Below are 26,276 nucleotides of genomic sequence, written 5' to 3'. Positions count from 1 at the left end.
CTTTTTATTTTATTGGTATATAAATCTGACAGTAATGCTATCTATAGGAAATTGAGCTGTCAAAAAACTATACGAGAGTATAGGAAATACTGGGCTAGTAAATGAAGAAAGATGACTGCCTTTTCAGAATGCGATTTGATTCACTGGTTTTAGACATCTATTGCAGGAGGGAGTAAAGCACTCCTGGGAACTGCCAGTCTCTTTCCACCAATTACTGGAGTCAAAACCAGCTGATTAACATAGACTGGATACCTAATTTCTACATTAATTCATTAATCAGTATCAAGTATGATATTTCCATCTTAATTAAGAATTTAGACACACGTAAAAACCTGGCAGCTGCTTCACCTAGAAATGTAACAGAAATGTTGTAAGAATAATTTGTAACCAGAAGGGAAAAATAAAGTTCTTATATTCAGCTTCCTTTCCCTGCTTGGTTGTCTGGCAATGCTAGAGATCTATGCAGCTGAGACCCTTCTGCCACTCACAGCTCCTGATGTAGTGTAACCTTGTACAATAGATCATGGTTTTTGCACTGACAAAAGAGTCTGTGATAACATCTAGATGAGAGGTCTGAATACCTGCATAACTGCAACTCTTACAAGGCACAATGGCAGCCTTTCCAAATAAAAGATTGAAGGTTTCAGTCCAAACAGTTTTGAGTTTGATTGCTTACTGAAAAGTCAGTAACTTTTTCGGAGGGAATGAATCCTTTTATTGATAAGGTAGGAACCTGTCCACTAAGGGAATATTAGAAAATAAAAGTTTTTATACACTTGTGGATTATTTAAGATTGTGTATTTCTTTGGCATTTTTTAAGGTGAAGTCCCAATAAAGTCACTGGGATTTAAAACAGCAGTGAATTTTGACTCAAATCCATGGAATTTAATAACTTCAGATTTAACAAAAAAGGTTTTACTTGTCAAGTTTTTCTGATTGAACTAGATTAAATAGATCTTCAACTTCATCTTGCATGATACACAAATCCCTTTTGTACTTCCTCATAAATTTGCTACAAGGTCTTTTACTTCACATAAGATAATCTCTTTTCTACATGCTTCAACATAAAAGTACCTAAATATTTTTGAAGCATAGGTTAAGGAATAAAATATATGATTATATGGTGCATTTTACATTATTTTCTTTGAAATATTTTCCATTCAGCAGCCATAACCTCAATGAACAGTAAAGTAAGAAAACTACACTGAAAGAATTTCTCTATGAATTTCCAGGGGTGATAGGTACTTCCATCTTGCATGCCAAAGTAAAGGAGGTTTTTAAGATTGCACAGTCCATCTATCTGTCTGCCCCTTTCCTGTTTCCATTTTTGCAGTGTTTGGGTCAGTTTCCTACACACTGGAAAGAGGAACAGTAATCACCACTAACTTATCTTTGTCAGCAGTATGATTCAAGCTCAGTGCCCAAATCCATGCTCTACCACTCCTTATTTTATATATGTCATTGATGAGACATGCTCTGATTTAAATCAAGAGTACTACCCATATTCTCAAATATCAATAGGATTATTTTTAGCCTTTTAACCATGTTTTGAGTTTAAAATAAAGACATAAAGATAATCCAGACATACATAAATTATGCTGGTTTTACTCTGTTTCTAGTTGTAAGTGGCTATTTTAATTTTGTGATGGTGCACAATTTTCTAACTCTATGTTTGTCTGCTTTTTTCCCCAGTCTGCTATTTATGGCTCTGCTGTAGCAAATGCCTCTCTCCCCTTACCCCTTATTCAATTCTGGTACCCTAGAAAAAAATAAAGAAAAGCTACGCACAAATGAATAGTTAGTAAGACTAAAGCTTAATATATCACAAGTATGAACAAAGCATATTAAAATTTCTCATTTGTTTTGATAATTAAATATTTGACATTCAAGCTGCCCAGCCACATAAAGCAAGTGCCCTCTGCCTCAGTGTGTGATTCCAAAGGAGTGACTGCAAAATTTACCTAAGCAGCAGCAGATCTATTTACTGTTTTTGCACATCCTACTATTTTGAGGTTTTCAGTGAGCTGAAAAGTGGTGCAATACTCAAGAAAATTGACAGAGGAAAATATATGCATGCTCTATGATACACACTCTGAAGGTAATGATAAAATAATATGCTTGACTGACAATAAGAAAATGCAATGAATAGATGTAACCAAACAAATTGTAAGCACAACATTTTTATATATGAGGTATATGTTACTCCGTCAAGACAATTACAAAGAAATGCAAGTTACTATGGCAGTCTCAGGGAACTTATATAACAGCTGAGTAACTAGCAGTTTGTTAGCTTTTCCCAGGCTCCAGCAACTTCCTCAGAAGTCTGAGGAAGGCCTTTAGTCCCAGCCTTGAGATTGTTGTAGAATGTGAAAGGAAGCAAGAAGCAAGTGAGCTAACGAGGATCAGTAGGTCCCTCATTAAAAATATGTTTGGAGAATTATTTCTAAAATACAACCCTTAAATCCAGAGAGTGAATTTATAAGAAATTTTTTTCTAATATTCCTCGAGATTGATTTGGACATATCAGAACAAAACCACTGTCCTGCAATAGTGGTAGAGAACATAGCTCATTAAAAGACCAAAATAATTTAGAAATTCCATGAAACTAATAACAAATTTACTTAAAATCAGTGCAAGCCACCTCACATAAAAAGCTGAAGGTGGTCAAAGAAAACATGTAATATCCAGCTGCTCTTGCAAAAAACAAAAACAAAAACAAAACCCCCCAAAAAACAAAACCCCCCAAACCCCAAATTAATAATGCTCATTTTGAGTTGCAGATTTTTTTGGTAGAAATAAAAGAGTATTTAATAAAATGTTTTTAAAATTTGCAGTATTTGGGGAGATACAGTATGTTTTTAATCACATGATACTTAAAACATTAAGCCTGGAGACCTGACTGTAGTATCAACTCAGTATTAGCTGGTATAATTTCCTGCTGTTTGATGTTGGTGGTGAACCTCATTATGAGAAAATAGCAGAAAAGCAAAATTGAAGGAAATCCATAATTATTCATCCTACAGACACTCTGTCAGTTATAATCATTCATGCTACTGAGAATTGATTGCAAGAAAACTATTAAAATTTTAATGCTATAATTTGTGAATGTTAAAATCTCAGTAAATACAAAGGGCTGAAAAAATGGAAAGCTGACTATTAAATGAAACATTTTGAATAAAAGAATGTTTGAAAAAGAAAATTTTTGATTTATTTTTTTGAAAATATGTAATATAAAATTGAATCACCTTCCTTAAAAAATACCATTATGGTTATAAATATTTATTTACAAGTAATAAAAATATTTCTCACCTTTGCAAAACATTCTTTTAACAGGAGTTAGCATCCCTGCTATGCCTCCTTGCAAACAACATTAGAACCATAAACAATGCTGGAATTGCAAACAGAGTCCCTACTGCTCAAATGAATTCGTCTATGAATAACACTAGGCAGCAGCTAACCCTTATGGTAGGACCAAATCATCTACTTTAGGCACTTTATTTGTACCTAAGCTTTAGGTGGACAGATAAGCATCCATTTAAGTGCCTGAGGTCCCATTGCAGTCTGACAACACAGCTACCTGCCTTAACACCTGAGAAGGCAAACTTTTCTGACTAAATTTAAGCACTAAAGTTATGTAAAAACACTCCTCACCTGAGAGCTTTTAAAGGCACCTACCTCTTTTCCTTAGGATACAGTAACTTTAGGCTTTTACTTTAGCAGGACACTTTACTAGACTCCTAAAATTTAGGGAAAACATTTATGAATTTGCTTCATATCCATTGCATCTATTTAGGATACTCTCCTTGCTTGAGTTTTTGATTGTTTTATTTTATTGAAGAAAAAAAACTAATTGCCTGATGCTACCTCAAAACTATACTTGGGAACAACTAAGACTTCTATCATAGAAACCTGCAGTATTTGGTATTACTTACAAGGGAAGTACTCTAAGATTAAAACACCTTTTTATATAAATTTTCAATAGCAGGAAGTATTATTTGTGCATATAAGATTATTTCAGTAGGAAGGTTAGGAATATGTTAAGAGTACAACCATATTATTTCCCTAGCAACAACAAAACCCATTTCATTTGTGTATAAGTCAGAGTAAGAGCTGTAGGAAAAAAAAAAGGTAGACGGCCCAGAAAGATCTTTATGTTTTGTTATGTTCACCCTATACGGGAAGCATCCTTCTGCAAACAACAGTTATTAGAGAATCTGTTCTCTACCATACAGAGCATCACAGCAAAGGATAGCATCAAGGCAGCCTACGAATGAACAAATGAATGTCTCAATGGAAGCTCTATTAATAGATAAGAAGACCCTAAGGCAAATTATCTAAAACTGAGAGGAGGCTTTTTAGCAGAGTCTAAAGCTCTTCAGTTCATCTACCATGATATTTAAATTCATACTTAACATTAGCTTGTGCTTCACTAGGCATACTTAATATGCTTAGAGCCATGTGGGTGCTTAAGTCTTTTCCTCGATCTGAAATAGAGAACTTATTGTTTTATTAGAGCTAAACTCCCAGGCCTTGAAAGAACTAGACTGTGGAACAGTAATTTTTCAAACATATAGAAGCAAGATTAAAAACTCAATTCCTATGGTAGTTGTCTTCAATAATTAGTTCCTTTCTACAGTGAAGGCTAGTAGAAATTATCTGTGTGCTCAGCACTTTTGAAAACAGACTTAGAGGCCAAATTTTGGACACACACTTTTCAAATGGTATTCCACATTTCTACCTATAAGGGGGGCATGTATGACCATGGCTGCAGAAATCAAAATGACACCACAAAAAATATTGAATGAATATTCACTTGGAATTTTAGGTTAATGCTGAAGATGACAAACTGATTCAGTTTGACTTAATATTTGTTATCTCATAGATTCAAAATGTTTAACAGATTGTGGAAGCTCTTAATGTTACAGATAACACAACTACAGACTTCTTATAAAATCACACAGTTGCAACATTTTGAATGAAATAACTACTTTCTTTAAGAAAATAATTTATTTTCCATAGTCACAACACAGAATCTAATATCAGTTATTGTACATATATTTTCTTGCAATACTCTGACTGTCTATAAACACTGGATCCACAGATGCCACTTTTGCTGCTATAAAGGAGTGAATACAGTGTAAAACTGCTGTCAGGTCCTGAAATTCAAGCTCCTGAAAGAGGAAGTAAAAGGGAAAAAAAGGAAGGGAAAATGTGAATTCATATTCGGCTTTATAAACATTTCACATAAATACAAAACAGACTAATCAGCAAACAACAACTGGACTTTAAATAAAAATTTGAATCTTTATAGAGAACTCTAAGCTTTAAGAATAAAATGTGCATATCTGTACCTTGTTCACTGGCAGTGCCACATGTCAATTTAGTTTTCACTCTGTGCCTGCTATATTATTTATATTTTACTCAGCTTGGACAATGAAAGCATTCAACTTGCAAGAACATTCAAATATTGCAACATATTTTAAAGTATTTAATAAGTTAAGGATGTTTGGGGATGACGCAGTATCAAATCACAGCCAGGGACAGAAGAAGGACACAGGCTTTGGCAACCCCTGACAGAGAGTAAGATAAGCAGGGCAGAAGCTAAGGTGAAGTCACACCACAGCCTCCATATAAAAATATGTATGGGTATGAAATTCATATGCCTTAATTCACAAACAAAGGCAGAGTTTCTCGTAACCAGTTCTCAGATTCCCTTGATTTTTTATAACATATTTCATGTTCTGTGCACAAGATAAATTTCTTTTTCCCAATCTCTCCAGACAGAAATGGAGTAATATTCTGACACAACGACAACAAATATGATAAAAGAAACAAGCTCAATTTATATTATACTACTATTTGTAAAGTCTGCTGCTATCAAATCTATTGTGGGGGCACTTGGGACAATTTTTGGTTTTGGGAGAAGACATTTGCTTTCAACAACATTGAAATAGTAGTTTATCGAGACACACTCCGTATGCTTGCCTTTAAACAAAAAGCAAAGTACTGGACTTTTGCTTTTCATATCACAGTATTTTACAGTATCTTCTCAACAAAACTGCTTCAAAAAGAATATTTGGAATTCAAGCTTACTATATTCTGGAAAAACTCACCATTGCACTATTTTGCTGTCAAAGGCCATGTATTTACTAGGCAGGGGTGCGTTTACTACTAACAAATGTCTTAAATTGTTCAGTGACATTTGTGGGGCATGATTTTTTGAGGCTATATTGGACATAAGTGGGAATTTAATTTTTATTTGGGGGGGGGGGGAGCGGGGGGAATAGCTGCAGGAGCTTCTGTGAGGACACAGCTGGTTCCAGCAGGATCCAATCCACTCACCACAGGGCATGGATAAGCCAACCCTGCAGCCCAGGTATGACACCCCTGCGAAAACACATATAAGAAAGGGCAGTAAATTCGCCCAAGTTCACAACAAAGCCAGTGTGCTAGGAGATGATCCACGGCAGAGCAGGTAACACCCCTGAAGAGACTGCAATGGATGAAGGAGCCACACTGGAGCAGAAGAAACAAGAAGCAAGGAGCGGCAAAGGCAAAAAGAAACAAGAAGTGTCAGAAAGAAACTGTTACACCCTGACAATATTTGAGGGATCTAGTTCATGGTAATGACATTCTATTGATTTTTTTTTTTTTAATTGTACACAGTTTCTTTACAACCTCAGGCATGTATAATTTATTGTCTCACGGATCTTATTTCCCACTAAGCAAGTTTATCATTCCCAGGAAAATGTAATTTTCTGTTACCATCTATTCTCTCCAGCATAAGGTAACAATAAGCAATATTACTGGACAATAAGAGTAATAAAATGACATTCAACAAGTTCCCAAGATACGCTCTTTCCATGGTGTTACAGGCCTTAGAAATGTCTTTATTCTCTACAAAACATCCACAGAAACTACAGGGAAATACCTCAGATGTGATAGCCTTGGAACACAGAAAGTTTGGCAGCAAGCTCTCCTCCTTATACTATTTTCTTAGTTCACACAGAAGCCTAAGAGAACTATGCTTTAAGACCTTACATCCTGTAAATAATATGTAAGCAGAGATTTTTAGGTGCATATAATCATATGTCTTGTGTGGGTTACCAGACAAACAAATTTTAACTCCTTCCAGAACGTAGAAACTCAATTTCTCAATTAAACAACTTTGAGAACGTGTTAACATAACCCTCCCCTCCCTTCAAAAATTATTCTCTGAAATTAACTGGTTTTCCTATAACCTTCAAAAAAACAAACCCAAACAAAACCATCTGACTTCAGAAACAATGCATAGCTATTTTTGATGCCAGCAGTTGAAGCAATTAGTAATTTAAACCAGATTATTATAAATTGCTGAATTACAGACACATCTAAGATTATAAAAAAACAGCAAACACAAAACAACCCTAATTAAATTCTAATAAAAAAATAGAAGCATAAATTGATATACTCAATAAGCAAAATGTTCTATTTGTTATTATTTATACCTAGTTAAATAGGGAGAAAAAAAGGTAACACTGAGAGAAGAGGCAAAACTCTCTTAAACCTCTGCTTTTGAATACTTGCTAGTCAACAAATTAAGAATTAATCATACTAAAAGAAGAAAAATCTCTTGAGAACTTGTATCAACCTAAGCACTTTTAGGTAACTTAATAACTGGCGTTTGGTTGCTGAATTAATTATTTGAGCCTCATACTCAAAATTAGATCTCTTTGTAAAAGAAAAATGAAGCAGGAATGTCAGTTAAAATCCTTTGAGGAATTTAAGCCCATGTAATTTTTATTGTGATTCTTTTGGGGCATAAGAAAATCTGTTTTTTTCTATTTTGCTTGATAGTTATGGAGCAAGTATGGGAATAAGTTTTTTTAAAATGTATTTTATAGACAGTAGATTTCTACTGTAAATATTGATATAAGATTAATATGAAGATTTTAAGAAAAAAATATCATTATTTAACTCTTATTGTCCAAGTTTTATAAAACTAAAATGAAGTACACACTCATGATTATTAATGAACTATAACTCAATATGATAGAGCACGTCTCAGTATATCAGTTCTTGGCTCAAGTAAAAGGTTTACACCTCCTGAATTATCATCTTTAAAACCAGTAAATTCTAAAGCATGAACTCACTCATGTTCGTCTTAGATGTGCTCCAAAATAACAATATCATCCAACAATGTCATCTCAGTTCTGACATTCAACACAATGACCACATTTCCCAAAGCTTTTAATTTCTCTGCTCTGGATTAATGCACTTCTAATCTATATAGTTTATCATGATAAGCAATCAGAAGTAATTTAACACAGATTATAGGCAGAATTTCAGGCTACTCTAACAATGTTATGTGAAGACTTTTTTGATAAGAAAAGAGCAAATACAGGAATGTCTCATTACTGGCAATCAGTTCTTCCCAATGCCCCTACTGCAGAGTTCTCTCTGGTTTTGTCAGTTCACAGTACATAATAATAATATAAAAATATAAAATATAATAGAATCATAGAATCATAGAATAGTTAGGGTTGAAAAGGACATTGAGATCATCTAGTTCCAGCCACACTGCTGTGGTCAGGGACACCTCACACTAAGCCATGTCACCCAAGGCTCTGTCCAGCCTGGACTTGAACTCTGCCAATGATGGAGCATTCGCAGCTTCCTTGGGCAATCCATTCCAGTGCCTCTCCACCCTTACAGTAAAGAACTTGTTCTATAATACATACTATATAATGTATATTATATAATAAATATATAACATATAATAACTTTATAATATATAATATATAATAACTTTATAATATATAATATAAACAACAATAATAATATATTTTCTATAAAATATAATCTACAGACAATTCAAAGAGGAGCACTACCATATTACTGAACTTGTGTTTTATGTGAAGGCAGCACTTTATTTTCTCAATTTAATAGTGCAGGTCCCTCAGTCAGGGGGATTATTTTCAAGAATGGTGCTAGTTTTGGAAGCTGTTACAGAGCTTGTCAGCCAAACAGGTGGCATGCAAGCACTCTTCATTGAATCAGAAACGTAAGTTCAACTAGTTCCAACCCCCCCTGCCATGGGCAGGGACACCTCCCACTAAACCGTGTCACCCAAGGCTCTGTCAACGGCTGGTTTGTTTCTCTCATATTCTCTCACGTCTTCACTGTTTTATATTACATTATCCATGGGGGTAAGCTATCATCTGGGATTGTAAAAGGAGAAGATCTCTGGAGGTGTCCTCTCACAGGGCTCTGTTAGATGTGGTCAGATATGGTGGTTTCACAGAGGGAGTTCACCTGAGGTGTCATGTACTACCACAGTAGTAATTAACCCAGGAGAACACAAATGAAGGTAAGGCTACAGTGCTTTGTATCCGAAGGATGTCTGATGTCTATGCTGGCTGTGTTCACAATCCTGAAGGCAGGAAATCTGCTAGTCAGGTGCAGTTGCTGAAGAATAGTCATATATACCCAAATCAAAAGTCGGGGTACAAATCTTTGAATGCTCAGGACACAGGTTGCTCGGGGAATGGGTATCCTGGTGGTGGATATGGTTTGCATGCGTATTACAACACGGAAAGTGGAAGAGGACTGGGCTTAGTTTGGAAATACGATTTGGTAAAAGAAAGGGATAGCCTCCTGGCTTGGAAAAATGTGGATGTTGCATCATCAGAGGACATGAAAACAATATGTCTTTTAGCAAGGGAATGTGTCCTTAACGGTGGAAATTTGACTCTTCAGATTTAGAATGTAATGTGAATTCTTCCTAGAAAATAACACCAATGACACTTCTTTCAAACAAATGAACTGCTCTGAAAAGTTGTTTTTTCTTTTTTTTTTTTTTTTTAAAGTTACATTTCTCTCCATACCCAGCCGGGTAGGTGACTGACTAACTGATCATTTTATTTTCTTTGCATTATCTATGACCACCCTTATGCTTGCTTGCCTTATCTGTGATTGCTGTTCTTTACTTAAGATTATCAGTTTATTTTTGCTGTATTTAGAAGAATCTGTGCATGTCTAGTATTTCAATAACCAAAGCTATTTCAGCTTACGTTATGTATCCTAATAAGTGGATTGAGTACAACAAAGACACCAGAAGGAAGACAGCAAGAGAAGAACATAAAAGATTGAATTAAATCAGTGGGAGGACAAGACTGCAAAACTACCTGCTGGTACTGAGAATATAAAAAATGTGCACACTGCACTGACCTCGATCACTATATGAGCACAGGCGAGTAAGAAAAATATATGTCCTTGATTTGTCCACCCACCTGTGAGATCTGGATTTATTACTTATCATAAAGAGCTTGACATGCCTGTTGCATCATTACCATATACACACCTAATTTTATTGATTACTTCCAAGAGCTGTTGAATCACTATTTGAAGAAGACATGAGCCTGTATCACATCACAGGCAGATAATGAAGGCACTGAAGACACTGACAGTATTATTACACTCTATGGGTTTCGTGGCTTCTTTAAGGACTTTGGTAAGCCTCTGTTTATTAGTTGTTGACTCTGTTTATTAGTTGTTGACAAAAGCACAGCTATTACTACTGTATTATTCCACTTATTTCAAACAGATTCAAATGATAACCATGTCTTTTGTAAAGAAACAACAAAGATATCTAGGTTTTAGTTCCAGTCCACATGGAATTCAAACTGGAAAAGGAAATTCTTCGTTTTATATCTTGCAAGTATACCAGGGTTTTGCTGCCATATTGTGGTTCAGAAGAACAAACGTATTAGCATTGCACAGCTTGCTAAGACTGTTCTAAACGTGCAGAGATAAATTGTCAGCTATGGTATGAAAGCTTCTTAAGCTATAAACTTTTATTTGGCCTTCTCTTTCTGACTGTCACTTGCACAAAGAGAATAATAAGCTAAAATGGTGCTCTTACCCTGCAAGCATAAAAAACATATCTATGAAGCCAGTAGTCAGAGCCAGATAATTGCAACTCTACCTACCAATTGTACTTACGTCTTTTTAGCAGTGTTCTACAGGGACTTGGAAGAGTCAGATGGCTTTTCACTTTCAGCTTGAGTGATTCCAAATGCAACTACCTACTGCTAAATCTGAAACACTTTTAAATGATACGTTGACAGATGCAAACTTTGCTAATGCACAAGAAACTTGTCTGAAAATTTGTTCTGGAGATGATTGTCTAAAAGCAGCCAAATAAATTCACCCATTCCAGCAAATATTAAAATAGATTTCCAACAGCAGTTAGACTGTCCAATACTGTCATGCAGGCGAAATCTTAACTCTTATTTAACACCATCTTGTAAATGTTTTTCAAAATTTCAAGATTTTCAGTAGTAAATTGTCAGACTTTAGCAATCAAAACCCATGTTAATAAAAATACAGAAGGGCTTGAGTGCCAGATTATGGTTTATTGATGCTAGAGATTAATGCTGCTCTAAAGAGAGAGCTTTGCTTGCACTCTCCTCAATTTGCCATATCTATCACAAGTATTAATATGGAAAAAATATCCTCTCAGGTGAATACAGTAAAACTAAAAAATAAATAAGTTTTCCTGACCACTCTCCTGACCTGTCTTAAAGAGAACAGGATTAACTGCAAAATTGCTGTAGAGACTAACTGCAAAATAGATCACATTGTACCACTCTACCACCCTGAAATTACTGAAGATTTGAGGCTACAAGTCAGTTGAAGAAAGCATACTGAACGCACTCAGATAAATATGCAGGGCCCTTAAGTTGTATGTGTAATAGACAAGAAGTGTATGAGACCAGCAACATTTAGTTGAAATTTTAATATGGCTCAAAATATTCTAGCACCACCATGATTTCTTTCCTCTCTTTCTTCAAAGAAATATTTAGCCCAAGATGGCAAAAGAGCAAGCGCAGTGAAAAAAGATGTACAAACTATCTCTCTGCTCCCAAGGTGAAGAAACCATTAAAATATAATTCCATCTTTTCTTTCCTATGGAGTATAAAAGGAGCCAAAAATGAGAAGAAAAGGGAAATTCTGAATTAAAATATGCTTGGGAAAAAAAGTCTTATCTTTCAGGTGTCTACAGTTTAGCTAAGGGAGATAAAGCATCCATAACAATCATGGAAGTACTAATCTTTTTTTTTTTTTTTTTTAATTTTTTTAAGCAACCTTGAAAATTCATGTTATATGGCATGTAGGCTAAGAATATCTACTTGTATAAAGATAACTTGTAATTGCTCAGTAGTGGATCCTGTGTTCAGGTACATAAGCTATATACAGCTTCTCCAAATGCAAAATATTTCAGCTGTTATTTGTCATACCAGTTTTCCACAACAGATTACTTTTTCAAAGAAAATTTTAGCAAAAATGGTTTAGTCACTCCTGAGACTCTGCAATTTGGAAGGAAGATTAGATCTGCACCACGGGGTTACTTTTTACTGTGAAATCTGCCCACATTTGTTCACAGGAAAATTTACATGGAAAATTTATATTATATAATATCTTTTATACTAGAGCCAACAGACAACTCAGGTTAAGTTTACTGATGAAATACTGAATAATTTACCAATACAGATGTATAAAGAAAGACATATTGTATTTGTTGTAACTTTATGGTAAGCAAGGAAGGTTAGGGATTTTCTTCTTACAACTTTTTTCATCACAGGACAGAATCAGTGCAGAGTAAGGTATTACAGCCAAACCCCCAGATGATGATTCAAGCTACAGTCCTGAAGTAGAAACTGCTGAAATTCAGATGGGAATCTGAATTCTAAGTTTCACAATTTTATTTGATTGCTAGAGGAAAGGAATAAAAAGACACCAGTAATATGTCATCTATAGTAGTTACTGGATGCCTCCACAACTTAATTACAGATCCTTAAAAGGACTGAGTGCTCTTATTTCATGGTAGAAACAGTAGGTTACAGGAATTGTTTGGCCTCTTGCAAGGATATTCCCTTTTTTAAGTTACTAAAGTTTACATAATCTTTTATTTTATTGCTAAACCTTAAGCTCATCTTTGTTCAAAATGTATATGATACAGCAGCTTGAAAATGTATTTAGCCTTTAAATAATTTTATTTTTCCTTTATCATTTTAAAAGCAGATTTTAGGTACATCTATTATAGGTTGACTAAACAACTTCACAGAAATGATCTTTCTGAAACAATAAAACAGCATCCTAACACAACTCAGTAACAGGCTTGTACAAATGCTGTAATAAATCTATAAATACTACATTACTTCTGTTTACTATGAAATTCCTAGAAAATAGGAAAAAATATAAACTGTGATGTGAAGTTCATCATATGCATGAGCAGCAGTAAGTGGAATTTTTGATGCCCTGATAGTTACTCCATTTAAATTTTTACTAAACTGAGAAACAGACTGTTACTTACCTTTGTCTCAATTTGTTTGGTGTCTAGATTCTGAAACAGCAGCTTTACTTTTGTTTTCCCATCATCTGATGACCCTTTGAGCTGAGAGAATTTAAACCTCCACAGCACATTCTAGAGAGATATAAATTTGATTAAGGACTCTGTTACACACTTTTACCTAGAACTGTAAATTGATGATGGAAGATTATATATTGAGATAAAGCATTAAGGAAGTAAACATAGCACATGACAAAGGCTGGTTGCAGAGCAAATAAAATTAACAAATCTGTGTCATATATGAAAGCAAAAGACTATTTATAGTCATTAATTAAATAATCATTTAGAAATCATCTGAAATGTAAATATTTCAGTTGCCCATACAGTATCAAAATCCATGAAATTTAGAAAGATCCATGATGATATTTGTATCTGCTTCACTATGAACATAGTTCTATACCATATCTTGATCTTTCATATTTCACCTAGTTCATCTGCATAACATAATAATGTCTTATGCAGATATTGCAAAGCTGAATTTACTAATGTGTATGACGTGGTTTGAAATCCTAAGCTAAAATAAGCTACAGAAATGCAAAGATATTATTAGTGAATGTAGCCTTGCAAACCATAAAAATACTTTTTTTACATTACATGGAGAAATATATGAGAATTCTAGGCTTTTTGGTAACCTCCAGGTTTATGCATGACATCTTACTACTTCTGGCAAGTCCTAGATTGACAGGTATGTTTTAGTTGGTGATACTTCTTAAATAATGGGAAATTATTTTTGAAACCAATCTAATTTTCTGTATTTATTTGAATGTTTTCTCTTGATCACCTAAAAACATATCAATATAAAAAAATACAAGGTAACAATTTGCACCCAGACATCCCGCTGATGTTTCCTGTGTGACTGTAATCTCAATGAAAATTCTATGCATCTGTTGAAATGTGATTTAGTCCCTGGACGCTGATGAAGAAACACAATTTAAATGCTTTGAAGGGGATTTCAAAAGCACTCACAGAAAAAAACTGTTCTATGTTTCATTTTCTAATATACCAGATCGCAAAATATTTTTTTTATGTAGATCAGTGCTACCAGTGGTCTTGAGACACTGCTAATAGTTTTAAAGAAAATGCCCTATAAACAAAAAAGTGTTTGCAGAAGGCACAAAAGCCTCATTCCATCTCCCTGGTTCCTTGCATATGTAAACATCATTGGCTTCTTAAACAAATACAAGAGGTGAAGAAAAACCCAACTATGCTACAGCATGTTGGTGGTGCTTAAACTTTACATTTATGAACAGATTTTAACTGGGTTCAGTCCTAATTAGACCATGCACTAAGTATTCAAAGCTTAAATGAGTTTGTATCTAAATAGAATAGATGAATGTCCACTATATAACTGCTTGGGTGGAGATGAAAGAACTTAGGAACAATTTACCAATAATAGGCATTGCTGGAGTAATGATCTCTCTCAACAGTTGAAAATAAGTGGAAAATAAGTAGATGGCTCTGGAAGGCAGAAGAAAATGCATTCTTTGGGATCCTTTTATCTCGGATGAGCGGCTGGAGGCACAGGATGAACCAGCCAAGCCAAGAAGATAAAAAGAAGCCCTATGATCAGATATTATGCAGCTGCAGGCCACAAGAGTATCTTTGTGATGGGCCAAAATGGCAAAATCAGTTAAGCCTGCAACAGAGCATGCAGGAATGGATGATCCTGGAACAAAACATGTAGGAAATGAAGTAATTCTTTCAAATAAGTTTAAGAATCCCCTTGAACATCTTGTGGTGTGTTTGCATGGCAAGGTTTTGGTAGTGGGAGGGGCTACAAGGGTGGCTTCAGTGAGAAGCTTCTTGAAGCTTCCCCTAGATCCGATAAAGCCAATGCTAGATGGCTCCAAGACAGACCTGCTGTTGGCCAAGACTGAGCCCATCAGCAACAGTGGTAGTGCCTCTCAATAAAATATTTAACAAAGAGAAAAAAAAAAGCATTCAACCAAACAAAAAAGCCACAAAGGTAAACAACAAACCGAGGTGGAAAAGCAGCTGAAGAGAGGAGTCACAATACATGAGAGAAACAGCTCTGCAAACACCAAGGTCAGTGAGAAAGGAGGGGCAGGAAGTGCTCCAAGTGCCAGAGCAGATTCCCCTGCAGCTCATGGTGAAGCAGGCTGTCCCCCTGCAATCCATGGAGGTCAACAGTGGAGCAGATCTCCACCTGCAGCCCGTAGAAGACCTCATGCTAGAGGAGGAGGATGCCCAAAGGAGGCTGTGACCTGTGGGAAGCCTGCACTGGAGCAAGCTCCTGGCAGAACCTGTGGCCCCTGTGGGCAGAGGAGCCCATGCTAGAGCAGGTTTGCCGCAGGACTTGTGACCCCGAGGGGACCCACACTGAAGCAGACTGTTCCTGAACACTGTCTCCCATGGGATGGATCCTACTCTGGAGCTGGGAAGATTGAGGAATCCTCCCTCTGAGGAGGAAGGAGTGGCAGAGAAAATGAGTGATGAACTGACCACAGTTCAGGAACTACCATTCCACCATAGTTGTCCATCATATTTGAAAAATCATGGCAGTGAGGTGAAGTTCCCGATGACTGGAAAAAGGGAAATATAACCCCATTTTCAAGAAGGGGAAAATGGATGACACAGGGAATTACAGACCAGTCAGTCTCACCTCTGTGCCTGGAAAAATCTTGGAGTAGATTCTCCTGGAAGGCATGCTAAGGCACATGAAAATCAACAAGGTGCTTGGTGACAGCCAGCATGGCTTCACTAAGGGGAAATCCTGGCTGACCAATTTGGTGGCCTTCTATGATGGGGCTACTGAATGGACAGACAGGGGTAGAGCAGTTGATACTGGACTACCTGGACTTGTGCAAAGCGTTTGACACTGTCCTGCATGGCATCCTTTTCTCTAAATTGGAGAGACATAAATTTGATGAATGGACCACTCGGTGGATAAAGAACTGGCTGGATGGCCACACACAAAGAGTTGTGGTCAGTGGCTCAATGTCCGGCTGGAGACCAGTAACGAGTGGTGTCCCTCAGGGATTGGCGTTGGGACCGGTCTTGTTCAACATCTTTCTCGCTGACAGGGACAGTGGGATTGAGTGCACCCTCAGAAAATTTGCCAGTGACACCAAGCTGTGTGGTTCGGTCGATACGCTGGAGGGAAGGAATGCCATCCAGAGGGACCTTGACACGCTTGTGAGGTAGGCTGATGCCAACTTCATGAAGTTTAACCATGCCAAGTGCAAGGTCCTACACCTGAGTCGGAGCAATCCCAGGCACAGCTACAGATTGGGCAGAGAAGAGATTCAGAGCAGCCCTGTGGGGAAGAACTTGGGGGTGTTGGTTGATGATAAAATGAACATGAGCCTGCTTCAGTGTGCACTCGCAGTCCAGAAAGCCAACCAGATCCTGGGCTGCATCAAAAGGAGCATGACTAGCAGGTCAAAGGAGGTGATCCTGCCCCTCTACTCTGCTCTCGTGAGACCTCACTTGGAGTGTTGTGTGCAGTTCTGGTGTCCTCAACATAAAAAGGACATGGAACTGTTGGAACAAGTCCCGAGTTGGGCCATGAGAATGATCAGGGGCTGGAGCGGCTCTCATATGAAGATAGGCTGAGAAAGTTGGGGCTGTTCAGTGTGGAGAAGAGAAGGCTGCATGGAGATCTCATAGCAGCCTTCCAGTATGTGAAAGGGGCCTATAAGGATGCTGGGGAGGGACTCTTCATTAGGGACTGTAGTGACAGGACAAGGGGTAATGGGTTAAAACTTAAACAGGGGAAGTTTAGATTTGGTATAAGGAGGTAATTCTTTCCTGTTAGGGTGGTTAGGCACTGGAACAGGTTGCCCAGGGAGATTGTGAATGCTCCATCCCCAGCAATGTTCAAGGGCAGGTTGTATGAAGCCTTGGGTGGCATTGTTTAGTGTGAGGTGTCCCTGCTGTGATTTTATTAGTAATAAATTAATTTCTCCAAGTTGAGCCTGTTTTGCCCATGATCGTAATCAATGAATGATCTCTCCCTGTCCTTATTTCAATTCATGAGCCTTTCAACGTATTTTTCTCCCCATGTCCATTTGAGGAGGGGAGTCATAGAGCGGCTTTGGTGGGCACCGGGTGTCTAACCCATCATACTCCTAAGCAAAAATTCTTACCTTTTTTGTTTCATTATTTCTAATAAGAATGCCCTTTCATATTATTTCCCAGACTGTAAAAAAGAATATTTTTAATGAGCACGTTAGCTGGTTGCCCAAAATTTGACATCCAATCTTAGAGTCCTAGAGCAGACAAGGGTCTACCCTTATTTTAATAAGCCTGTATGAACACCTGCTGTGGTGTAAGAGCATTCTTTGCATCAGTAGGTGACTTTAATTTGAAATTCATTATCTCAAACAAAAAAATATTTTTTTTCGGCAAAATTTCTGTGTCCCTGATGAACTGTTAATTGCTTGACCACTTCACCAATCTATTCAGTGGTGCTAGGAAACACTCTGAAAAACCTGTAAGTGTGGGGCCACATAGTTATCTCCAGCTGACAATTATCAGAAGTAATATGAACTGCAGAAGCCACCCTCACTCAGAAGCCTCGCTCAGGCTTGATGATGCACCATCTCTCACACAGATTAAATATAAAGGTACTTGTACACACAGAAACTGGAACCTGTGTCAGCTTTAAAAAATTCAGTATGCTTCCTCTTATCTCAGAATGATTGACTGAATTTCTTTAATATATCTTTAAAAAAATCCTTTCTGTTTGGAGTTAAAGACCGTATTTCAGGTGACAGACTTTCTACTGTAGAGCTCTATAAATACAGTAACATTTTATGTATGTAAGTTTGCTTCTACTGGCAATAAAATGTATAAATCCATTTATAATAATTTAAATGAAAGTATCACTAGATTATATAGTAAATAGTAGAATTATAGACAGGGTTTAGAAGTTGCCATGCATCATAAACTACCCCAGTGGCACTTTATATATAGCCACTGTTCTGCATTATAGGTGAATTTAATCTTAAAAATTATTACTTTGAAGTGCATTTGCTCTTGTTCTGCTTATTTTAGACATGGCCTACATTTCTTATGATGGAAGAATAATTGAAACTACTTTATATTTGTAGCTTCAAAACAAATAATATCAGGTGATATTTCATTTCTTTCATGACTGGTAATCTTTTAAAACTCTTGAAGTTTCTTCATTATAAGAAACGAAGTTCTCTGCTAAATATCACCTTTCTTTGCTTTTATTACTTGAAAATTACTTTTTTTATATCTTTCTCCAAAATTTATCTCTACGTGCTAAGGCACAACTATAATTATGCCAAACTCACTACATTTCAGTAGTGCTGTATAAATAAAAAGTTCACTACTTTTGAGGAAGAAATACTCATCAACATAAAAAATGACCGCTATTGATCAACATAATTTACGGTTAATAAAAATTTCAACAATAGTAAAATAAAACAGAGTTGTGTTTTCTTTCCTTTTAATTCTTACCTTTGTTTTACTGTCAAAACAGGTAAATCCCAGAGCAAAGTCAACTGTGAAACACAGGCTATCCCCTTGCCAACTGCACATGTATGTTTTAGACTGGAAAAAAAAAAAAAGTTTTTGAAAGAAGAAGCATCATTACCATGTATCACACAATGTTTTATATAGTCTTTTTGTTTTTTTTTCTGTGCGAAACAGATGGCAACACTGGTACTGCTTTATCTTATTGCATTTTAAAATTTGTCAAAACCTTCTGTCTGTAAGTCAGTATCAGATCTGTCAGCTAGACATTAACTGGAAGTCTTCCTTACTTCAAGTCACTCTTCCACAAAATACATACCATATTCTTGGAAAGCATCCCTTATAAAATGCAGCAGAACAATCAAAGCCAAAGTGACTATTAAAAACTTTTGGAAAACTGCTTAGACCTGGACTATTAATGACTTCTGACAGAATTTCCAGCATATGTGCAGGTATCAGTGCCTAAAAGTTTAGTCATTGTGATTAAGAAAAAGCTATCCGCCTACTTGACCTGTCAGTTTTAAACTTTGTAGACAGTTTTTTTAGTTTGCAATGTTTTTTCATTTGTCAGCTTGGTGACATGCCAGTGCAGCAACATGTTAATTAATGCTAAAGTAATTCAATAATAAGGACTAGTCATTATCACTCATTAGTTAGCATTGATACTTGCTAGACACTGCTATATATATATATATATATATATGTATAGCAATTCTTTGATTGCTTTTTAGCTTAGAAAGAAAAAGTCTGGTTTATTAACAAAACCTAGAAGTTTTGTTTAAACTTCTGAATAGGCTTTATAGTAAAAGTCAATTAACATCCTTCTTTACGTATGTTTATAATGTTAGCTAATTTGGGTATGTGACGGTATGTGAAAGCATGTGAAAATTTTTCTGCTGATGATACAATATGAAACAGCTTGATTACATGCACCATTCAGAGTTAATGACAAAAAAGCTCACTGGTTTCAGAATGAGATCAGATCTTGCCTCCACCCTTTCCTCGTTGCCCCTTACCACCCATTTTTAAAATGATACCCTTGTGTGTTATGAAATCTATCATTTTTTTTTTTCTTCCAGGGCAGCATTACTTTGCTCTTATTGATAATTCAGAAACCGTGGAGTTGCCTCACATTTAGACATTTGTTTACATGAATTTTTTTGCATTTGAATAGTTTCCTTAAATTAAAAAAAAAAAAAAGAAAAGGTTTTAACACAAGAATGGCCTAGAAGAGATTGAAAACATTTATAAACTTGCTTAAGTTGAAAACTGGCATTTTAATTTTTTTTGGTATATATTTATAGTATAATCTAGAACTTCTTCATTTAGTAATTGTAAAGGTTTCCTTGTTTCACTATTAATGAAAACATTTAAGGTTATAATAAAATAAGCACTCCTGAGTTAGAGATATTTTCATAGGGTATTTCAAAGGGCATTGAAAGGGCTGGGAATTAAATTAATTTATTAATACAGATTTGTATTATAATCACCTTAGCAATGACAGAGATATATATTATTTTAGAATAAATGATTTTGCTCATTGGTGTTCAGAGATCATATTATTTGGCATTTCATAATATTTCGGTGATTGATATTCAAGACGAACAACGTTTACATATCCCTGCATTTTAGTTAGTTATTATAAAGTGACATTATCCACCAGTCATAACTTATTCTCCATTATTTTCCAATTAAAAAGGTTGTACTATCTGAGCTCTGACTCAGCAAAGCAATTTTAAAAATGTGTTAAAATAGATTCACTGAATGGGTAAGCATCTAATTGCCAGGCCACAAATGGTGACTACTAAAATGAACTATACACAAATAATTAGCCGGGCGTATTTTACAAATATCCAGTATTTGCAAACAACGGCACTGGCTGGGAAATTACTTGCTGACAAGTACTACAGCCAAACAATATGCTGCATTTTCACTGTGATAAACATTAAAAATAGATATATAAGGTTTATACTTACAAAATACACTAACCGCAATTTCTTCACAGCAGAATTAGTTTGGGCTTTGCTGTACAAATTTAAAAGCCTGCCTACATCATTTTGTCAATAACTTTGAACAGGTTCTCAGACAGCTTTGTGATAAATATTCCTATCTCCACACATTAACACTAATACAGAGCACTTCACCTTTCTACTCTTGTTTTTGGAATAAGCTTCTCATACACTTGGAATTGTGTGGTGGCCCTTGGTTGCCTAAAACAACTGTTTACATGGAAGCTTAACACAAGTCTAGGCCTGGATCTCTTTTAGTGTATTCTACAGGAAGCAAAATAGCATTGCATGTTAGCTGGATTGAGAACTCACAGTTTAAGCAACAGAAAGGAGAATAATAAGTTACATAAAAATCCTTCCTTACCTATTTGAAATTAGATTTTTCTGTGCTTAGGTCTAATACTAGGCTATCACAAAATACTTTGGGATTATAAGTAGAAGTAGATGAGAATCTACAAGGTTATCACCCTTAAAATATGTACTAAAATATTTCCCAGTCATACAGCTATATCCTAATAATCACATTAAATTTAGTAGGTCATACACATATGAAAATTTGAAACATTAGCAAATGTGGTACGGTGACCATCTTTGGCTTGCACTGCTTCAGACAAGATGTAAAAGTTTTTCCAGCTCTAACCTCGGTGATTTTGAACATTATGGGGATGTAAACTAGGATTTTAAGCCTGATGAGATTTAAGAATTAAGCTGGCAAAATGAAGGCATCATGCCTGAACTGCAGCAGCTAAGAAATCTGTATTATGTAGCCTGGTGGCCAGCATGACACTATCATGCTAGGACTGAATTGCAAATATACGGAGTACCATGCAATACTAATACCGTTATGCACTAATTTGCATTATGTCACATTCTGGCAAAACCAGCTTTGACCAGTCCCAAGTACATGTGCTCTCTGCCTATCTTATCCTGCCTCCATGCTGGATCCCCTTCACCAGAGCTCATGTGAGAGTGAGCAAGTCTCTTTGCTCCAAAAGCAGAAGGGGAAGGTTTAAAAGCAGTTTTCAGTGTTTCCCTCTTGCTAATGAAATTCCTGCCTCTCCTCAGCAAATCACTTACACAAAGCTGAACTCTTGTCTGCGCAGCAACTGCAGGGGACTGAGAATACTGGAGGGAAGTAGGAAGTGTGAGTAGGGCAGAGAGTTAGGAAAAGGAGAGTCCTAGAAGCTAAATTAGGGAAAAGAGTGCCTGCATCCGGGAGCAGGAGGTGCTGGTGCCAGTGTGCAAGTACTCTTCTACTGCAGCCTTCAGAACAAAAGTCCCTAAATTTACCCTAGGACAAGATTTCAGCCCTTTAGCAAGGTCCCATCAGTTGATCAGTAGCTTGTCTTTCACTCCCATCTACAAAACTCTTGACATTTCCATCCTAGCATGATCGTTCAGCTAGCTAACATTGTGAGGCTTGAGGAACTTAGTACTTTTTCATTGCTCTTGCTGTCCACATCAATGAATACCTTCCATGACTATGCACATGTCTTGGAACCTGCAGAAGGTAATTAGCACTGAAGGTTTGAGTTAATTACCTCTTAATGGAAAAAAAACAGGAAGGCTTCTTTCATGTCTATCTTCCATCAGTTTTTACAATAGGGAGAGAGCAAGGGATGGGTTGCTTCAGTACGCTAAACCAAAGATCAATGTAGGATTCTAACAATGAGAAGAGACTTTACAAAAACGCTCAATGACAGGTCAATTAATTTTAAAACCAATTTTTATGGGAGGCAATGTGTTTGTGAACAGATCTGCAACCTAACAAGAAGGGCTTTAAACTTGGTTTATGGGTATTAGGTAAACAAGAAGTGAGTAAATGCTAAAGTAGAGAATGAATGCATGGGAAAAGACTACAAGAGAGACTTTCTAATTTTGACTCAGAAGCAAGGGACAAATAGACCTCAAATATCTGTACAGGGAGAGACAGAGCCTGGGCAACAAATTGGGATCATTTCATGTGCAGTCACTGCCCTATAACATGGTGGGAAGCATGAAGACTTGGTGGGTAATGGGCACCATTGCAGCCCAGGGACAGGCTGCTTAGGAAAGAGAGGCAAGGAATTAAAGGAGGATCCCTCCTCTTCTTGAGCTGCATTATATGTATAGGGAACCTTGGCCACACAAACCCATAGCATGAAGCCAGAAGGAACTGAGCATGCTTGCCAGATCAGGTCTCTCAGGAAGGATGAAGCCGTATGTAAGTTTGGTTGCTTCAGGGACTGTGCAGCTCAAATGCTTCTAAATAAATCTAGGCATGCAATAGATTTTTGTGGTAATTGGAATATGAGCTCATTAAAATGTTTTAGCTGGAGGGACCAAATTCTCTTAAGTTCTGTCATAGGTGTCCAACGTAGTGTCTGGATGTTTTTTAACACATACAAACTTTTCATGTTACTCTAATATGGGATTGTCTTCTGTGCAAGAAATAGGGGCTCCTATTGCTTAAGTTTTTCAGTAAAATCCTTTAAAAACATGATTATTAATAATGCCTGTCAGTTCAGAAGTTATATTCTGAGATCATCAACAAATATTTATAGTAAAAAAATACCATTTTACGTAAGTTTTAAAGAATCAGGGTGGTCAGTTACTAACTTTTTCAGTCAGTATTCCTAAGTTTTCCTTTATTTCTTTGGCAAATGGTGTTTCCAAGGAACAAATGAGATTCAGCAATGCTGCTCTTGTAAGAGCAACACAGAAACATGATATAGTGTATATGCCTTTTAATGGAATTTACGACTCTAGTGCTGTTGTTCCTAATGCCTTATCAAGCTTACAGTTTTAAAGATTCAGTTAATGTGGGACTATATTGTGGTTAATTATTGCCTTGCATGAATAAAACCCTCACTTTTCCTCTAACTACAACATACACATGCAATTTATTCATTCATTTTGAACTCAGCTATGTTCCACTGAGAGGAAATCCTAGTGTTCTTAATCAGCCAAAATACAGAAATAAATACTGGTCTTCTAAATGAATAAAAATTTGGTATGTACATGATTTTGCTTGTTTATTTTCTAAAAAGCAATTGTAAATTAGACAATACCATTACACTTTACTGCTTAAACTACATATTTCCCCTGCTAATCTGTCACCTAGATATATATATACATTTCCTCTAAGACGAACTGTAAAGGTTTATTACATGTAAATGTAGTTACATGTATTACATGTAAATGGCACTACTTCTTCAAATTCAACACATACTTGCTAAAAATAAATGATAAAAATAACTAGACAGCAAAGCATTTGGGCAAGAAGCATAGCCATATCCACATGCATACTGTATATGGATCACACACTGCATTCATATTATTCACTTGTTCACTTTAAGTTAAAATATGTGCTATGCCTCCGTGAAGAACTAGTATGCCATCAATATAATAAATGCTAAAATCTAAATAAAACATTGACTTTTCTGAGAACAAAAGAGTATTTCTATTGAAATTAAATTATCATTACTTTATTGATCTAATTAAGATAGTTTTGGAAGACGGTTTTCCAGAAACAAGTCATTCCTTTTACATGTAAAATAGCACAACTCATGAGAACACAGTTTTATTTGTTCCGTAAAACCAGTACCTACTTCATATATTATAAAAAAGCCATCATCATCTGGTTCTAGTCATTGTTCTTTTTTATAGTTCACTACCAAGGAATATAATAACAACAATGCATGTGTTTAGTGTGTTTAATTTAGCGATGACCCTCAAATCTATTAAAGTTAATTAACAGCAAATGTCTTCTGAGTTATTCAAGATTTATCTTTTGTCATTCAATGCAAAAAAAAAAAAAAAAAAGCTTGACCACATGCAGATCAAAATTAAGTGACTAAAAATCTCAAACAGAGCAACTAAAAATATCCCAAACAGAGCACTATTCCCTATTAAAAAAAGTTGACTTTTCACCAAAGTCCATGAAGTCCATGAAGATTTAAGAAAGCAAACTGTATACAAATGAGCAGGATAGTGGGATTCTAATGGGCTAAATGTATATGAAGTGGTTTGTCATTCTCTATTAAACTGGAGATTAACATAATAACTGAATTTAATTCTAAGAGTTTTCCCTAGAAATCAATTACTGGTTAACATTTCAGTTATACCAACTGAAGACTCCAGGGTTGCTGGATAAAACTGATGAAGTTTTAATATCATCCAAATATTGCTGACCCTTGTTCCTCCTTGATTCTGAGACCAAATCCCACTTAATGTTTTTTGGTCTTTTTGTCAGTGTTGGCATGTGTAAAAAAATGGCAGGCAGTCTGCAGGATTTGTCAGAGGAAGTTAAATGACTGAAACAGAGGAGGACCTAAATGATGTGCTCTTTTAAAATACACTAGAAATCAAATACTTCAGAACAGTGTTTAAAATACAGTGACAGTTAAAAAAAAGATATGTCAACAGCAGACAGTCTGGAACATAGATTCTTGCATTAAGACTTTATACAGTAGCTTTTTACATGCTACTAAATAATACAGGAGTGACAGGAGTAAGGTTTCTTAATGCACCCACTGTATTTACCAAAGCACAGAATTTGGTAAAAGCCTTAATATGGGACCATACAGGTCAAGAATCAGCTATTTTGAAAATTCCACTTTCAGCATCCTCTGAGTTGCATGTGGAGATGATAAGAGCAACCAGACTTGTTACGGTTGTACTAAGAAACATATCTCAGCCCACATACAGAGGGTGCACAAGGAGGCATACAAAATTAAACCCCTTAATTCTGAAGACAGTCTGCAAAATTTTCTTCAGTAGTTTGTTGGTTTTTTTTTGCGTAGAATTACTTGTACTGAACAGGAGTACTTTTTAAACTCTTTGAAATTCCAAAGTAATAAAAAAATGCACATACTTTTCTCATATTTTAGAATTATCATATTTTAAAATTCTGATTGTTATTTTAGGATAAAATATTTTATATTATACATCACTTTTTTTTTTTTTTTTTTTAAAGCAAAACTTCTAGAAGACATTTGTGAAGTACATTGAAAGCATTCTTACTTGGAACCCACTTTACATATAACCAAATGAAATGACAGTGGAATCTGACATTCATCACAAGAGTTTTCAGAAAGTTCATCCCAGACAGACTTCTGCAACTCAGGTATATTTCTGTTACAGATAACTGTGCAAAAGGATCAATGAAATAATTTATGTGAGAGAAATCAAATGAATACCATCTTCACCTAAAAAATGTGGCGGATCCACTCATTTGATCATAACGTTATGGAATTAATCATGTCAAAATTAAAAGGTTATAGAACTGTGATAATTAGGGATAGATACAGTTAAAACCACCTTGCTGAAACAAACCAGATCTGATTAAAAATCTTGTACATTAAGTTGTGCAGTTTCTGCAGTTGAAGGCAATTCATCTTAATGACCTAAAATTACTCTTTTTCCTA

The 26,276-nt window shown here is 35.8% G+C and overlaps 1 protein-coding gene across 1 annotated transcript in view; it reads right to left on the bottom strand.

The window, feature by feature from the left end:
- Positions 1–3,271: 3,271 nt before the first annotated feature.
- The window catches only part of SNTG2 (syntrophin gamma 2), a 208,919-nt gene continuing 185,914 nt past the window's right edge, over positions 3,272–26,276 (bottom strand). Inside the window, exons 16-18 of the mRNA XM_061357528.1 lie at positions 18,845–18,937; positions 13,358–13,468; positions 3,272–5,171 (exon numbers count right to left, since the gene is read on the bottom strand). Of these exons, the coding sequence (XP_061213512.1) occupies positions 5,040–5,171; positions 13,358–13,468; positions 18,845–18,937 (336 nt within the window). The 3' untranslated portion in view covers positions 3,272–5,039. The remainder of the gene's footprint in view (positions 5,172–13,357; positions 13,469–18,844; positions 18,938–26,276) is intronic.

Source organism: Neopsephotus bourkii, unplaced genomic scaffold (assembly GCF_033783945.1).
Source record: "Neopsephotus bourkii isolate Nb327-2 ecotype Australia unplaced genomic scaffold, CSIRO-AGI_Nbou_v1 NB_908, whole genome shotgun sequence".
NCBI lineage: Eukaryota > Metazoa > Chordata > Aves > Psittaciformes > Psittacidae > Neopsephotus > Neopsephotus bourkii.
Note: the sequence above shows the minus strand (reverse complement) of the source record. Positions and strands in the feature narration are given on the sequence as shown.